At 56.6% G+C, this 17,986-nt stretch overlaps 1 protein-coding gene across 3 annotated transcripts in view; it reads right to left on the minus strand.

Annotated features, from left to right (window-relative positions):
* ACOX3 (acyl-CoA oxidase 3, pristanoyl) overlaps window positions 1-17,986 on the minus strand; it is a 55,871-nt gene that overhangs the window by 6,500 nt on the left and 31,385 nt on the right. For 2 of the 3 annotated variants that reach the window (XM_040237633.1, XM_040237634.1), the window contains exons 11-16: window positions 17,185-17,305; window positions 14,332-14,454; window positions 13,974-14,087; window positions 9,741-9,856; window positions 5,524-5,698; window positions 909-976 (exon numbers count right to left, since the gene is read on the minus strand). In XM_040237633.1, coding sequence (XP_040093567.1) covers window positions 909-976; window positions 5,524-5,698; window positions 9,741-9,856; window positions 13,974-14,087; window positions 14,332-14,454; window positions 17,185-17,305 — 717 coding nt within the window. The remainder of the gene's footprint in view (window positions 1-908; window positions 977-5,523; window positions 5,699-9,740; window positions 9,857-13,973; window positions 14,088-14,331; window positions 14,455-17,184; window positions 17,306-17,986) is intronic. The other variant, XR_005720609.1, reaches the window with a different exon arrangement.

A 17,986-nucleotide genomic window follows, 5' to 3' on the forward strand; every position in this document is an offset into this window, starting at 1 on the left:
ATGGCCCGAACCCAGACAGAATGACCCCAGAGACACCCTTACCCAGAACCCATGTGGGGAGAGAGAGGCACTTAGAAAGGAGCCTGGGAGGAGAGGGGCTTGATGCCAACAAGGAGATCACCTGAGCTGCCTCAGCTCGGAAGCACGGAGAGGAGCCCAGCAGCCTCTCGCCTGTAGCTGAGACACTTGGGTAGATATATCTGCTGTGTATACCACAGACAATACCCCGGACAGAGTGCTGGGGGGCTCTGGTTCACATCTGATCATCCAAAGCAGAGAAGCACCTCCAACTGCACTGCCTAATACAGCAGCCAGGGCACACGTGACGGCTGAATTAAAACTAAAGAAAACCCCAGATCCTCGGGCACGCCCGCCGCGGCTCTACCCCTGGCAGCCCCAGGTAGCCGGTGCTGACCACACGGCCCCGGAACCTGTCCCTCCCTGTACCGAGCTCCAGTGGACTGAGCACCACCTGAGTCCTCTGGGAGACGAGGGCAGAAGGACACAGTAAAAAAATAAAAAGAAAATGCCATGAAATGAATTTAAATTGGAGGTAACTTGAGAGGCCGATGTTGCTGTAGAAAGCATCAGCGTGAGCTGGGTGTGCACGGGTCCCTCAGAGTGGTGCCTCCTGACTCTCCCGACAGAAGCACATTCTCTGTAGGTTTCTTGGGTGTGCTAATGGTGGCGCTACTTTGGCTCAGTGGACATGAGTTTGAGTAAACTCTGGGAGTTGGTGATGGACAGGGAGGCCGGGCGCGCTGCAGTCCATAGGGTCGCAAAGAGTCGGACTCGACTGAGCTGAATGGTGGCACACACAGGAATGAGTGGGAAGCCAAGGTCACCAGACAGTAACACAAGTGTGATCACATGTAAGCCACATACGGACAGAAGGAATCACAACTCACCTGTGCACACAGGGCCAGGATGGCGCTCTCCATCACTTTACCTGCACGCTCACCGGAGAAGTAGCCACCTGGAAGCACAGCGGGCATGACTCTGGGGTCTGGTACCCTCACCCCCAAGGAGCAGTCACTCAGTCGTGCCCAACTCTTTGCACTATAGCCCACCAGGCTCCTCTGTCCATGGAGTCTTCCAGCCAAGAATACTGGAGTGGGTTACCATTGCCGTCTCCAGGGGATCTTCCCGACCCAGGGATCGAACCCAGGTCTCCTGCACTGCAGGCACCTTCTTTACTATCTGAGCCCCTGGGGAAGCCCAAACCCCAAGTTACCCACAAACAGCACACACATTGTGGAACAGCCCATTCCGTGTGAAGGTGTCTCACTCCCGCTGCCTGGGTCCCGCTGTGACCCCTTTTCAGAAAGGTGAGGCCGGGCCCAGGGTCTGTGTCCTTCTCCCGGCCGGCCAGTTCACTGAGCAGGCGCTGGGGGGTGGGGTGGGGGTGGCGGTCACGGCTGGGAGCTGGGGATGCTGAAGCTCAGGAAGGGTGGCCGCAGGGGGGCCGGGGTGGAGGAGGAGGCAGGGCCAGCAGGCGGGGGTCCATGGGAGTAGAGAAGACCCCAAGCAGAGCACTGGGCAGGGAAGCTGGGCAAGGTGGCAGGGGCCTGCGGCTCAAAGTGGCGTCCGGGGGCACGCGGGGGTGTCCGCAGCCACCAGGGGATGGGCTGGGGACCCGCCCCCTCGGCCTCGCCTCCCACACCCAGGCAGGCCGTGCTGCGCTATCTCACAGGCCCAAGGAGGGGACGCCAAGTCTGCTGCAGAACTGGCTGCTGTCTCATCTTTGCCACAGAGAACAGAGCATGCTCACTCAGAGGGGGTGGGCTCCTTTCCCCACACCCCACCGCTCCCACCAGGGAGCCCTTGTATACCTCAACTGGTAAAGAATCCACCTGCAGTGCAGGGGACCTGGGTTTGATCCCTGGGTTGGGAAGATCCCCTGGAGAAGGAAAGAGCTCCCCACTCCAGTATTCTGGCCTGGAGAATTCCATGGACTGTAAAGTCCATCGGGTCACAAAGAGTCGGACACGACTGAGCAACTTAAAAGAAAAGGGGGGTGGGCAACACCAGCCCTAAGGAGGAAAATGTGGGTTCTTTGCAAGCAGAGGGAAAAACATACTCCTCAGACAGCATAGATACACGCCTGGGGCGTGAGCAGGTACCCAGGACAGCTCTAGTATTAACACGTCATGGGGGTGCTTTGGGAAAATGTCTAAAAAATGCTTCTTAGAAGGATAATAAAAACAAAGTTTCAAAAAAACTCAGGTTTAACGTGGTCCACTGGAGAAGGGAATGGCAAGCCACTTCAGTATTCTTGCCTTGAGAACCCCATGAACAGTATGAAAAGGCAAAATGATAGGATACCAAAAGAGGAACTCCCCAGGTCAGTAGGTGCCCAATATGCTACTGGAGATCAGTGGAGAAGTAACTCCAGAAAGAATGAAGGGATGGAGCCAAAGCAAAAACAATACCCAGTTGTGGATGTGACTGGTGACAGAAGCAAGGTCCGATGCTGTAAAGAGCAATATTGCATAGGAACCTGGAATGTTAGGTCCATGAATCAAGGCAAATTGGAAGGGGTCAAACAAGAGATGGCAAGAGTGAACGTTGACATCCTAGGAATCAGCGAACTAAAATGGACTGGAATGGGTGGATTTAACTTAGATGACCATTACATCTACTACTGCGGGCAGGAATCCCTCAGAAGAAATGGAGTAGCCCTCATGGTCAACAAAAGAGTCTGAAATGCAGTACTTGGATGCAATCTAAAAAACGACAGAATGATCTCTGTTCGTCTCCAAAGCAAACCATTCAATATCACAGTTATCCAAGTCTACGCCCCAACCAGTAACACTGAAGAAACTGAAGTTGAATGGTTTTATGAAGACCTACAAGACCTTTTAGAACTAACACCCCAAATAGATGTCCTTTTCATTATAGGGGACTGGAATGCAAAAGTAGGAAGTCAAGAAGCACCTGGAGTAACAGGCAAATTTGGCCTTGGAATGCGGAATGAAGCAGGGCAAAGACTAATAGAGTTTTGCCAAGAAAATGCACTGGTCATAGCAAACACCCTCTTCCAACAACACAAGAGAAGACTCTACACATGGACATCACCAGATGGTCAACACCGAAATCAGATTGATTATATTCTTTGCAGCCAAAGATGGAGAAGCTTTATACAGTCAACAAAACAAGACCAGGAGCTGACTGTGGCTCAGATCATGAACTCCTTATTACCAAATTCAGACTCAAATTGAAGAAAATAGGGAAAACCACTAGACCATTCAGGTATGACCTAAATCAAATCCCTTATGATTATACAGTGGAAGTGAGAAATAGATTTAAGGGCCTAGATCTGATAGATAGAGTGCCTGATGAACTATGGAATGAGGTTTGTGACATTGTACAGGAGACAGGGATCAAGACCATCCCCATGGAAAAGAAATGCAAAAAAGCAAAAATGGCTGTCTGGGGAGGCCTTACAAATAGCTGTGAAAAGGAGAGAGGCAAAAAGCAAAGGAGAAAAGGAAAGATATAAGCATCTGAATGCAGAGTTCCAAAGAATAGCAACAAGAGATAAGAAAGCCTTCAGCAATCAATGCAAAGAAATAGAGGAAAACAACAGAATGGGAAAGACTAGAGATTTCTTCAAGAAAACTATAGATACCAAGGGAACATTTCATGCAAAGATGGGCTCGATAAAGGACAGAAATGGTATGGACCTAACAGAAGCAGAAGATATTAAGAAGAGATGGCAAGAATACACAGAAGAACTATACAAAAAAGATCTTCACGACCCAGATAATCATGATGATGTGATCACTAATCTAGAGCCAGACATCTTGGAATGTGAAGTCAAGTGGGCCTTAGAAAGCATCACTACGAACAAAGCTAGTGGAGGTGATGGAATCCAGTTGAGCTGTTTCAAGTCCTGAGGGATGATGCTGTGAAAGTGCTGCACTCAATATGCCAGCACATTTGGAAAACTCAGCAGTGGCCACAGGACTGGAAAAGGTCAGTTTTCATTCCAATCCCAAAGAAAGGCAATGCCAAAGAATGCTCAAACTACCGCACAATTGCACTCATCTCACATGCTAGTAAAGTAATGCTCAAAATTCTCCAAGGCAGGCTTCAGCAACACGTGAACCGTGAACTCCCTGATGTTCAAGCTGGTTTTAGAAAAGGCAAAGGAACCAGAGATCAAATTGCCAACATCCACTGGATCATGGAAAAAGCAAGAGAGTTCCAGAAAAACATCTATTTCTGCTTTATTGACTATAAAGCCTCTGACTGTGTGGATCACAATAAACTGTGGAAAATTCTGAAAGAGATGGGAATACCAGACCACCTGAACGGCCTCTTGAGAAATCTGTATGCAGGTCAGGAAGCAACAGTTAGAACTGGACATGGAACAACAGACTGGTTCCAAATAGGAAAAGGAGTACGTCAAGGCTGTATATTGTCACCCTGCTTATTTAACTTATATGCAGAGTACATCATGAGAAACGCTGGGCTGGAAGAAACACAAGCTGGAATCAAGACTGCTGGGAGAAATATCAATAACCTCAGATATGCAGATGACACCACCCTTATGGCAGAAAGTGAAGAGGAACTAAAAAGCCTGTTGATGGAAGTGAAAGAGGAGAGCGAAAAATTTGGCTTAAAGCTCAACATTCAGAAAATGAAGATCACGGCATCCGGTCCCATCACTTCATGAGAAACAGACGGGGAAACAGTGGAAACAGTGTCAGTGTTTATTTTTTGGGGCTCCAAAATCACTGCAGTGGTGACTGCAGCCATGAAATTAAAAGACGGTTACTCCTTGGAAGAAAAGTTATGACCAACCTAGATAGCATATTCAAAAGCAGAGACATTACTTTGCCGACTAAGGTCTGTCTAGTCAAGGCTATGGTTTTTCCTGTGGTCATGTATGGATGTGAGAGTTGGACTGTGAAGAAGGTTGAGCGCCGAAGAATTGATGCTTTTGAACTGTGGTGTTGGAGAAGACTCTTGAGGGTTCCTCGGACTGCAAGCAGATCCAACCAGTCCATTCTGAAGGAGATCAGCCCTGAGATTTCTTTGGAAGGAATGATGCTGAAGCTGAAACTCCAGTACTTTGGCCACCTCATGTGAAGAGTTGACTCATTGGAAAAGACTCTGATGCTGGGAGGGATTGGGGGCAGGAGGAGAAAGGGACGACCGAGGAAGAGATGGCCGGATGGCATCATGGACTCGATGGACGTGAGTCTGAGTGAACTCCGGGAGTTGGTGATGGACAGGGAGGCCTGGCGTGCTGCGATTCATGGGGTCGCAAAGAGTTGGACACGACTGAGCGACTGAACTGAACTTATCCGTTTCCACCCATCTTCCAGGAATCAGCCCTTTCATCACCTCCTACGGAAAGCCCTCCCGGGTTGCCCGCCATGGCTCAGCCCTACGGGCACCACCCTGGCGCTGCTGTGCCCCTGGCGGTTCCCCCCACCCATGGCCTCTGGGCTCATCTGCTCCCTGTGACGAGTGCTCAGTAAGCCCCCACGCGGCTCCAGGGCGGGGTCTCACCTCGGTAGAGCAGGGCGGTGTACTGGCTCAGGGACCAGAGGGCGTAGAGGGCGCTGAGCCGCCGGAGCACGGCCCGCAGCGGGGGCGGCACGAGGGGCTGGTGCGTATGCTCATGGAACCTGCGCACGACCGTGAGCTCCAGGAACGCCAGGGCCAAGGGCCGGCAGTGGTACACCTGCAAGGGCACAGCGCTCATGTCCGGGGAGGGCACACCGGGGCCTGCGTGCCGGCAGCACCCGGGGCAGTGGGCACAGCCAGCCGGGGCTGGGCAGCGCCTCTGGGGAAGGGGCGGCAGGAACACAAGCCCGCCTGCAGCAGCTGCTCGGGACCTCGGGCCCTGTGACCCCGCTCAGCTCAGCGCTGTCTGGGACCTGGGTGACCCCACAGCTGACACACAGCTGCCACGGGCTCACCCGGGTCGTTCTGGAACTAGGGACTGGGGCGTCCCCGGGGAGGGGGCCTCCCCAAGGGCACAAGGTCAGTTCTCTTGCACTGAGAACCACATAGAAGGTTTTCCACACGCTCCCCGGACTCACCTGAAAGCAACGTCAGCCTGGCCCCGCCCCTGTCCCCCGAGTTTCTCAAGGAAAGAGCCCCTCTCTCCCACTCCCATCACGTCCAGAACTAAGGGAAGGGCTCCACAGAGGGCCAGCCGGGTTGCACTCGCGTGTGAATCCCGATGCTGGCTCGGTTTGTGGAAGCAGGAAGTCACCACGGGGCTTCTGGCCCCGGCTTTTTCTCTTTTAACCAATAGTCAACACATCTGCTCATCATTAGCTTTGCTTGCCAGCTTTTCTTTCCCTTCTCTAGTTTATCAGTTTACTGTGTTTTTTTTTTTTTAATTAGAACAATTACACATGCATTTCTCATCTGTTATAATGAGCATGCATTCCTTTTGAAATTAATCCAGCAAAGAGGTGACCCAGGATGGGGGAGGAAAGAGACCCCTATTCAATCCCTGTATGACTTTGCCCCAGAATTCTTGGTGGCTCAGGCAGTAAAGAATCCGCCTGCCGTGCAGGAGACCTGGGTTCAATCCTTGGGTTGGGAAGATCCCCTGGAGAAGGGAATGGCCACCCACTCCAGTATTCTTGCCTGGAGAATCCCATGGACAGAGGAGCCTGGCGGGCTACAGTCTACGGGGTCGCAAAGGGTCGGACACGACTGAAGCGGCTGAGCACACATGTGCGTCAGCCAGAATCTGCAGAGCGGGGTCCAGAATACGCTCCGGGGAGGCAGGGGGTTGTGGTCGCCCAGGGGGAAGGGCTCTGAATTAGGCCTCCTCTTCACTTTCAGGGCAAGCACTGGGTCCTCACTTTCGAGGCCAAGGCTCTCCCAGGGTCTGCCTGAGAACCAGGCACCCTCAGGAGGGAATTCAGGGGAGGATGTTCCCCAGGCCAGTTTGCCTGGTCTGATCTGAAGACCCCCTGCGCCTCTGACACCACCAGGTCACATGGCCTATGTCCCTGTGTCCTGCCTGCAGAGCCAGCCGGGCCTTCAGGGCAGCTGCCCCCTCGTGCTCAGCGTGTCGTGGGTACCTTTGGAGGGAGAGAGACGCAGAGAGGGGAGCGTGCTCACGGGAGGGGAGCTGACAAAGCTGATAATGGAGGCGGGAGGGGAGTGCTCCCCCCAACCCCGGGCCAGGCACTAACCTAAGAGCCCCCAGGGCATCACCTCAATCCGCCCTGGACCCCGAGGGTGAAACAAGGTCAAGCCATCGGCAACTGGTGGAGACACACTCGGTGCAGGTAGGCCGGCCCCCGTGTGCACCCTCAACCTCTCCGAGTGGGTGTCCCTGAATTAATCCCCACCCCCCAATGTGCTCACATGCCATGGGCTCCTCTCCACTTGGGGAGATTCTCCTGTGAGTCCCAGCCCAGGACTGAGTCCAAACTCTGCTCTTCTCTACTCGCTCCTTCTCAACCACGTGGATTTTCTAGAGTCAATCACACTGTGCTCATCCTATCTTTCCGAGAAAGCAGCACACGGTCAGTTTCGGCCATGGCATCGGCTGGTGTGGGCCTGGAAAGGCGGCCCCACCTCTGGCGTGGCTGCCCTAAAAAAGCACCGAGCTCTGAGTCCCCGGTGGGCCAGCTCAGGGCCCAGCCCCTGGAGCCAAGAGGCCGGCTTCCAATTCCACTTGGCTTTTACGAGCATTTGTGTACGGGCAAGTGGCTCTCATCTCGGGCCGAGCATCCTGGTCTGTGAGAGGGAGCAGGAGGGAGCTGGCCCGCGGGCGCTGCCGTGAGGAGCAGCGACAGACCTCAGGGGTCCAGGGCCTGCACCGCACCCCACGAGCTCCTCTCCCCGGCCTCAGTCCCCGGTATTGGACACGCACAGGCTACTGTGTGTTCCTTCTGGAAGAAGTTCAGAGGAGGCCATCAGCCGCCTGGAGGGCCCTGGGGGTTGCCCTCCAAGACCTCCTTGCCCAGGCCAGGAGCATGCTCAGGTGTAGACCATGTCCACAGCTGACCCCAATGACGGCACCAAGGGTAGGCTGGACGGCTCTCCTGGCTTCTCATCGGGCCACCAAGCTGCTGTCTGAGAATCCCAGTGAGCAGCTGTGGAGAAGGTGGTGCGTGGGCAGCACATAGGGGGCCTGGACCATCACAGGGACCCAGGAAGGCGGGGCATGGTGGGCCTGGAGGGTTACAGGGACCCAGGGAGGTGGCACGTGGGCGGCCTGGACCATCACAGGGACCCAGGAGGCAGTGCACGGAGGGCCTGGAGGGTTACAGGGACCCAGGGAGGTGGCACGTGGGGGGCCTGGAGGATCACAGGGACCCAGGAAGGCAGCGCATGGGGGGCCTGGAGGGTCACAGGGACCCAGGGAGGCAGCGCACGGAGGGCCTGGAGGGTCACAGGGACTCAGGAAGGCGGGGTGTGGGGGGCCTGGAGGGTCACAGGGACCCAGGGAGGCGGCACGTGGCGGGCCTGGAGGGTCACAGGGACTCAGGAAGGCGGGGTGTGGGGGGCCTGGAGGGTCACAGGGACCCAGAAAGGCAGCCACACTGGGCCAGGGGCACGCAGGAAGTGTCTGAAGGGAGACGCGTTAGGACCGAGATTCCCGGAGCCACAGAGAGTGGACCTGCTCCCCAGACTGGAGGCCCCACTGGCGTGAGGGCTCTTGGCCAGGCCCAGTTTGCGCCCCAGGGTGCCTGGCACTGTCAGGCCCAGTTTGCGCCCCAGGGTGCCTGGCACTGTCAGGAGATGGTCTGGGGTTGTCACAACTCAGGGGTGCTGTTGGCATCTTGGTGAGCAGAGCCCTGGGTGCTGCTGGGCCCCCCGCAGTGCACATACAGGGCCCCCCAAATCACACAGCTCCAACATCCCTAGGGGTAAGAGCCTTGTTCCAGCTCCTGCACCCTCTGCTTCCCTCCTGAGTCCTCACACTCAGCGCCCACCCTTGACTTCTGGACGGACTTCCTTGCCCTCAGAGATCCGCCCACAGTATTAACAGACCTGGGCCAGCGCCCACGAAGGATCCTAGGAGGTGCCTGCGCTGGGGCCGTGGTGGGGACCACAGAACAGAAACTCTCGGGGGCAGTCCTAGTCTGCACAGCCCAAGCTGCTCCATAACCAGTGTTTCTGCCGCTCCGTGATCATGAAGAGCTCCCAAGAGATGCCGGCAGCTGGACATTGCAGGCCAGGAAGGCCCGCTGCCTGCTCCCTGCACGGGTCCCTCTCTCACGAATCCTCACCCCCGATAAACCTCCAGGCCCAGGGAAAACATTCCGACCCAGGTCTCAATTTCTGGTGCGCTCTGATTCCTGAGTATATTTGCATTTTAACAAGTTACGAATAAGTGTCAGTCGCTCAGTCGTGTCCGACTCTTTGCGATCCAATGCACTGTAACCCACCAGGACCCTCTGTCCATGGAATTCTCCAGGCCAGAATACTGGAGTGAGTTAGTCTTTCCCTTCTCCGGGGGGATCTTCCTGACCCAGGGATCGAACCTGGGTCTCCCGCCTTGCAGGCGGATTCTTTACCAGCTTAGCCACCAGGGAAGCCTCAGTTACAAACACTTCAGGCAGAGATGAGCTCTGAGCTGTCCAAGTCTGGACACCAGCCACATGGTGTAGGGGAAAGGGATGGGCTCAGGGCTCGGCTGGCTCGTGTGCATCTCTGGTCCCGACAGCAGAGAGCCGGAGAGGACGCGGCGGTGTGGGAATCAGGAGCAACTCCCGAGAAAAGCAACTTCTGAAACAAACACGTACCTGACCGTTGTTTCTGGCTTCAAAGTCGCTTTTCCCCAAGTGCTTCTCTTGACTGAGCTTCTGGTGACTCTCACGGAGCAGATAGCAGACCAGCCACTCATATGCCGCCAGCGGGACTTCAAAGTGAGAAACGGAGAGATGCGTGAGTGCAGGGCGTCTCCCTCTGGCGCGGCCTCAGCCCTCACACTGAGTGAGTGAGACGGGGCCAATTCACAGACCCGGAATCTGCGCCCACCCACCTCCCACCCCTTGGTGGTGGTCAGGCTGAGACAGGGGGCGGGTGTTTCCTGGCTCTGCTGTGAGGCCGGCCCTAGTTCTACACAGTTCTAGCAACCAGAGTCCATGAGGTCATGGAACCCCTTCTGGGCTTGTTGCTGTTCAGTTGCTAAGTTGTGTCTGATTCTTTGCGACCCCATGGCTCCTCCGTCCTCCACTGTCTCCCGGAGTTTACTCAAACTTATGTCCCTCCAGTCGGTGACGCCATCCAACCATCTCATCCTCTGTCATCCCCTTCTCCTCCTGCCTTCCATCTTTCCTAGCATCAGGGTCTTTTCAAATGAGTCAGCTTTTCGCATCAGGTGGCCAAAGTATTGGAGCTTCAGCTTCAGCATCAGTCCTTCCAATGAACAACCAGGACTGATCACCTTCAGGATGGACTGGCTGGATCTCCTTGGTGTGCAAGGGACTCTCAAGAGTTTTCTCCAGCACCACAGTTTGAAAGCAGCAATTCTTCAACACTCAGCCTTCTTTCTGGTCCTTTGGGGGTAACCACCTCATCCGCGATGAGGATACACAGTCCGGATGAAACTCGGACCTGCACGATGTCGGGGAGACTTTCTGGCAGGTGGTGGGAGAGTGAAGCCCCATCCACCTGGCAGGCCAGGCCCTGGGCCTCACCTCAGGCCTCCTGAGACCTCACCCCCTCCTCCGGCTCTTAAGGGGAGAGGAGAGGAAGCTGTTGACGGGGGTGTGGATGGACAGGGACCGGCTGGAAGGGGCTGGAGGGAGACCCCCATCTTCCTGGCCCGTTCCAGCACTGTGCCTGCATCTGTGGGTCCTTCTGTCTTCACCTCTCACTGGTTCCGAGGGCTTGGGTGACTGAGAACACCCAGCCCGGCAGGGCTGTTCCTGCCCCCTCCAGTGAGACTGGGCAACAAGGAGGCGCCTCGGCACATGGAGAGGGAGCAGGGGGTGAAGGTGGGGTCTGAGCTGGCTGCGAGGCTCTGGGTCCACACTCTCATTCCCTTAGGGGGATGAGACCAGGCAGAGGGCCCAGGCCTGAGGGACCCGCAGCTGCTCTGACCCCCAGGACCGACCTGGGGGTACTGGGCCTGGACCCAAAGGCTGGATACAGGGGCCCTGGAATTTCCCTCCGTGTGGCACAGCCTGTTCCCTGGGAGGACATCCCGTGGTACCCACTGCAGACCTCTAGCCGTTTCGTGCTGCCGTATGGGTTAACAAAGCTCACAGCACAGCTGAGCTTTTCAGTAACGAGCACACGCTCCATCTCAGAGGGCTGAGGAGCCAGAGGCTCAGAGGCTGCAAGCAGCCCGACCACGTGTGTGTGAGCCTAGCAAGGCAGGTTGAGGGGTGCGGAAGCTGACACAGGGCACCCCTCCCAGAGTTCTGCTGGGTATGGTGGCTGGAATGGGGCCCCCAAAGTCACGTCCATGTCCCGACCCCCTGAACCTGTGAACGTGCTATCAGTTGGGCAAAGGGTCTTTGCAGAGAGGGCACTTCCTCCTAATACCTTATGGGGAAATGGAGGATCAGAGAGGGTAAGCATCCAGCCCAAGGTCACACAGCTGACTCCAGAGCCTGAGCCCAGTTTCTCTGAACACAGGATGCGATGCATCCCCACTGCCCTGGGACCCTCGGACCCACAGAGCGATCAGAGCAGCCAACCCACTGAGTGTTAGTGGCTCAGTGGTGTCCGACTCTTTGCGACCCCATAGACTATGGCCCACCGGCTCCTCTGTCCTTGGGGATTCTTCAGGCAAGAATGCTGCAGTGGGTTGCCATTTCCTTCTCCAGGGGCTCTTCCCAACCCAGGGATTGAACCCCAGTCTTCTGAATTGTAGGCAGATTTTTCACTGTCTTAGCTGCCAGGAGAGCCCAGCCAACCCACTGCACTCCAATTATCTGATATTTTTGCGAGTGAGGAGCCAATGAGAGGAAAGAACTGGGTCTCACGTGATCACGTGATGTGCGGCTCCCCAGCGCTCAGGCCCATTAAACGCACCCTGGGCACACACGCACCCACAGCACATAAATCAGAGGCAGCGGGCGGAGAGCCGCCCTGCCCCTCCCGCTCCAAATAAACCTTCTAATTCCTGAAGGGGAAAAAAAAAAAAATCTCCTGACCTTGCAAACAGGCCTTGCTCAACCCTGGAAAGGTCCCGAGTGTCCCGTCCTGCAGAGCCCCAGGGTCACATGTCACTAGTGGGACTTCTACCGAAGATGCAGCTGAGACGAGGCCTGGCCCCGAGGTCTTGGGTTTAAATGATCGAGCACCCTGAGGATGAAGGGAGGGCCACGAGCTTCGGGCTCCCTTCTCCCTGTGGAGAACATCGTCAGGGTTCCTTCCACGCCAAGCCTCCTCTGCCAGATGAGTTTTGCTTGCACTCTTCCCTCCAGAAGATGTTTTCACTTGGTTGGAACGAGTGAAAATTAGAGCACTCACAGGAAAAACAGATGACGCGGCCCTGGCGCCCTTCCTGCCGCTGTGCACAAAGCAGCTTCTGCACTCACAGCGCCAGCGAGCAGGGCGGGGTGGTGGTGGGGCGCGCGGCAGGCCTGGTCGGGGGTGGGGGGGTGGACACGGCAGGCCCCGTGACATGTCCGAGAGCTGGCCGACCATGTGTTTACGCTCTGATTTTACTATGGGGGTTGGCTTTGGGGAGGGGGGAAATTCCGGTGGGGTGGATGTTACGAGAATGATGAGGTCATTTCCTGGGCTTCCTGGAGCAACATCTGGGGGCTCCGGAACCATCAGAAAGACCTTTGCGTGTGTCCCAGCATCCTCCCAGCTCTTTAAAAACGGAGATGAAGAAGGTGTACTGTCAGAAAAGCTGTAACAAGCGGTGGTGAGGGAGCTGAGGCAGTGACGAGCAGAAACGCCTCTGCTTGCTGCTGTCGGTGAAAATGGAGGACAGACCTGCTGGCAAGTGGGCCCGCCCGGGTCCGACGCTCGCTCCGGCTGCGCACGTGGACTGGGCGGCCGAAGCTCCTCTTCTGGAGACCCAGGCAGTGGCGCGGCTTGGCAGGGCCACACACACACACACACACAACCCCCCCGCGTGCTGTGATGGGTCACGTGCCCTTCGGGTGCGTGGAGGCGGCTCCTTCATCCAGAGGACCGCGGGGCATGCACACACTCTGTAAGCCAGGTGCCCTCCTGCCACGCGAAAGGCTCTTTGCTAACACTGTTCGTGGGAACGTAACGGCGTCTCAACAGCGATTTCTGTGATGAAAACTGCGGCTGGGACAGGGTGGGGTGCCTGCATGTTGCGGGCTGGTCCCGAGCCCTGCGTGGAGCCGAGCACTATGCTGGCTGCACCCGTGTGTCCCCACCGCGTCACCAGCCAACAGAGGCGTGCGCCCGAAACCCCACAGCTGGTGCGGGTCCAGGAGTGGGCCCAGCACCCTCCATCTCTGGCAGCTGGGCTGCCTTTCTGGCTCCTGGGTGGCCGGCCAGAGGGTCAGCTTCTGCCCATCTATGGCGGAGGGGGGCAGCGTGTGCCTGGGGGTTGGGTGGGACCACAGAGACGGGCCCCGAGGTGCTTGGCCACAGGAGTCCTGGGGGGTGCAGAGGGACACACGCTCACTGAATCCCACAAAGGGGGCGGTGAGGACTTTGCAAGGCTCCGCTGTGGCGTGAAGCTGCTATTGTGGACACAGGATTTGACAGGAAGATGCGTGGGCCCTTAGGGGAGGAAGGTGCATCCTTCAGACTTCATCAACATGTGGTAGGGAGGGGAGAGGCTATAACCAAACTTGTCTCTCCTTGACCACTCACTGTGAAGCCGGGGGAGGGGGCAGGTGAGAGCCGGGACTCCAGGGAGGGGAGAGCAAGCTCCCTTCTCTCCATTGCTGGCTTCAGCACCTGAGTCAGCACTGGACACAGGGAGGTGTCCGTGGATGAATCACCACTGAATGAATGAGGTGGCAAAGCAACAGGCTGCTTCCCGCCAGGCATGGCGCACCTGGAGACAGGGAAGGACGCGCATTTACCTGAGGAGTCCGACAAGTCCTCGGGGCTGGAGCCCTCGAACCTCCTGCCCAGGATGTCTGCATAGCCATCCAGGAAGTCCACGGTCTTCAGGGGGCTCTTGATGCGGGCACCACCTAGGGGCACAGCTGGTGACTCTAAGGAGAGCCAAGGACCCCCACCCCAGGGCGTGTCTGGCAGACGAATCCCACCCCCACTACTGCCACCTGCCCCTCCCATCACTTCAGAAGCTGGTCCAGCCCCACTTGATCGCGTGTTTCCTGCCTGCAAACACAGAGTCCGTCCTGACAGAAGAGCCAGCTCAGGGGGCCCTGGGAACCCCCTCACCCCTCGGGGCTGCAGGGGTGCCGGCCGCCTCACCTCGGTCCCGGCGAGCCAGCAGGCCAAGCAGGTAGCTGCTGGTCTGCTGCAGCAGGACATTGTTGTCGCCTTCATACGTGCAGCTGGGGTCGTTGTCATCTCTGAGGTCACCCAGTCGGTTCACTGCAAGGGGGTGTGCTCATCACTGGGGCTGCGGGCAGGAGAGATGCCCCCACCCCCTGCCATCTGGGACTCTGAGGTCAGGTCCCAGGCCCAGCATGACTGGACGAAGCACTTCCTGCCCTATCCAGGTCCAGCTCCGCCCCCAGCCAGCAGTGTGCCCGATCCATCTGGCTGCTGCCTCTTCAAGGACACACTGGGAGCACCCGCAAGGTCCCCGGGAAGCCCTGTGCTGCACTCAGGAAGTGTCCACTGCCACCAGCAACCCATCACCACCACGAGTCACGGATCGCCTGGCAAAGCTCCCTCCAGGGGGCCACTGACAGAGCGGACTACCTGGGCAGGTGGCTTTCTTCCTCGTACAACTAAAGGCACCCTTCTCTTTACACGAGACGTCTCAAATATCTGAAGACGACGCTTCTTTTTATCTTGCCTCTCCTACCAGTGAAATAACCCAATTCCTTCGCAGATTTCATAAAGGATTCTTCCCAGACTCTCCCCACCTGGGTCTCTGGCATATTAATAGAATGTTCTCCAGATGTGAGGCTGAGATGGGAGAATGGGTAGGACCCCCAACTTCTCACAGTCACATACTGCTGTGAACAGCCCAAGAGGGTGTGAAGGTGCTCTGTAGCAGGCTTGTGGTCACCTGTGACACCCTGAACGTCTTCTGCTGACTTGCTGCCCCATGCCACAGTCAGAGCACTGAACGTGAGTATCTGAGAGCGACCTTAGAGAGACGACTAGAAACTGACATTTACATCTGGATAAAGGGCTTTACGTTTATCCCTGAGTTTGGCCACACTGGCTTCAGCCCAGAAGGAGTTATGTGATGACCCTTGATTCAGTCATTTCTGCTGTCTGCGGGCTGCATGATTCAAGCTCCTCGTCCTAAACTATTTATAGCGTCTCCATGAGCTGTAACAACAAACAAAAACTACAAAGGACAGTGCACAGAAGACAGAACACACGGGAGAGGAACTTCTGTGGCGCCATGGTTGCCCACACGCCAGGGACACGGAGAGCGGAGAAGCTGAGCGCCCCCCACCCCCCGTCTGCCCCCCACCGCACGAGGAGGAGCCGGGCGCTTCTTCACCAAAAGCACACAGCTATCTACAGAGTGTCGCCGAGATGCTCAGACTCAACCAGGGGCTAAGAGGCTCCGGAGGAATAAACCGTCAGGGAAGGTCTCTGCCACAGACTCAACAAGGGGCTAAGAGGCTCCGGAGGAATAAACCATCAGGGAAGGTCTCTGCCAATTCCACTGCGGTCTCATCTGAATCACCAGACTTTACCCATCGGTGACTGAAGATCAGCACGTGGGAAGTTAGGCAGGTAAGCTGCAAATAGTAAAGATGACTATAATAATAATGGGCTTTTCTGACGGCTCAGACGGTACAGAACCAGCCTGCCACGCAGGAGACCCGGGTTCGATCCCTGCGTTGGGAAAACCCCCTGGAGAAGGGCATGGAAACCCACTCCAGTATTCTTGCCTGGAGAATCCCATGAACAGAGGAGCCTGGCAGGCTACAGTCCCAGAGTTGGACACGACTGATCGACTAACACTTTCACTTTCATAATGATAATAATAGATCAGAGTAACGGGGCACAGGCCACCTGCCACACGTCGTCTAAACCCTTCAAGTGTGTTCATTCACTCCTCGCTGCGGAACCCCTGTCGCGCCATGCTATCCTCAGCCCCATCTTATGGAGAAGAACAGCAAGGAGCAGCGTGTGGGGTCAGCTTGCCCTCAGATGCGCAGCCAGCAGGCAGCAGAGAGAGACAGAGGACACAGGACCTGGGCCTGGCCTGTCGGTCACCTACTCTGTGTGCCACCCACCAGCTGCTCAAATAGCTGCCGGCGCCAACAGAAGTGAACGCTGAGTCCCAGGGTGCTTCATCGGAACAAAGCGTGGTGCCAGGGAACTGCCAAGCCATTAACCAGAAAGTTCCAACTCAGATGAATGGATAAGCTCGCTTCCGTTCTGCTTTCCAGTCTCCACGCTGCCTCGTGACCCCCAGGTTTCGGCCAAGGAACATCAGGTGCCAGGGAACCGAGGGATGAGACGAGGGCAGGGCCCGGCCAACCTGCTCTGGAAAGTTCCAGACGGTAAATGTTTTAGGCTCTGAGATGTCTCAGCTCTGCAAGAGGAGCAGGAACTCGGCCACAGGAAGTGTGTAAACGAGTGGTCACGGCCGGGCGCCGATAAATCATTGTTTACAAAAATCTTTATCCACAGAAAAAGCCTTTGGCCCATAGGCTACTGTGTGCTGACCCCTGACTGTGCGCTGACCCCTGGTTGGTCATGTGCTGACCCCTGGTTGTGCGCTGACCCCTGGTCAGTTGTGAGCTGACCCCTGGTCGGTTGTGCACTGACCCCTGATCGTGCGCTGACCCCTGGCCGTGAGTTGACCCCTGGTTGGTTGTGCGCTGACCCCTGGTCGCGTGCTGACCCCTGGCCATGTGCTGACCCCTGGTCTTGAGTTGACCCCTGGTTGGTCATGTGCTGACCCCTGGTTGTGTGCTGACCCCTGGTTGGTCATGCACTGACCCCTGGTCATGCACTGACCCCTAGCTGGGTGCTGATCCCAGTCATACGCTGACCCCTGGTTGTGCGCTGACCCCTGGCCGTGTGCTGACCCCTGGTTGGTCACGCACTGACCCCTGGTCGGGTATGAGTCACACGGTAGGGATGAGGACAGAAACCAGCCCACATGTCTCTGAGACCTACTGGCCAGGTAGCCGTGTCCTCCACATGCCTCGCGGCACTCTTGGATCCCCCGCTGGGCCGTCCACGAGGCCAGGGGCTTGCCGGCCGACGACAAGGCGTGGATCTCGTGTCCCAGCTCTGCCTTGGGAGGGAGAGAAGCCAACAAGATCAGGGGAAGAGAGGCTCTGACCCCGGAGGGCAGGGGACAGTCCAAGCTCAGCCTCAGAGACCTGCGCCCCCTCCAGTCTGACCCCAGACGGCTGACAACTACAATAGTAGGAAGCCAGTTTTAGCTAAAAAGCAGGATTCATCTACGCGTGGACACCCTGCGGTCTAGTCACACGGCCTCCTAGCACTGAAGGTAAACCACCGCGGCTGCTCAGCGGGTGAACCCTGGTGGGGAGGCTGATCGCAGAGGGACGTGCGTCATGACCCGGTGTGCATGAAGTTCACAGTGCGAGCCTGAGCAACGGCTGTTCAAGCCCCCATAGTTCACGGGAGACGAGGAGGAAACCCAAGGAAAGGGACTGACACAGCGCTGACTCGCTGCCCCCAGGGGAGAGGGTGGGGGGCAGCCCCAGAGGGCTACAAAGCCCTGGCCTTTCAGGGCCCCTGTGCAGGCCCCGCTCAGGGTTCCTAGCTTTAACACATCTAGGAAACATTCTTTTACTTCAGCGTGATCGTTAGTAACAACAATTACAAGATAGACACGCCTACACACACCTGCTAAGGAAGGCGCTGTGCTTTGCCAGCATTTCGGCTTCACAGAAGCGCTACCTTGTAACCCATGCCTGGGTTGAACTACTTTTCTGAGCTTCAGAAA

The sequence above is a fragment of the Oryx dammah genome, unplaced genomic scaffold (assembly GCF_014754425.2).
Source record: "Oryx dammah isolate SB20612 unplaced genomic scaffold, SCBI_Odam_1.1 HiC_scaffold_3, whole genome shotgun sequence".
Classification (NCBI taxonomy): Eukaryota; Metazoa; Chordata; class Mammalia; order Artiodactyla; family Bovidae; genus Oryx; species Oryx dammah.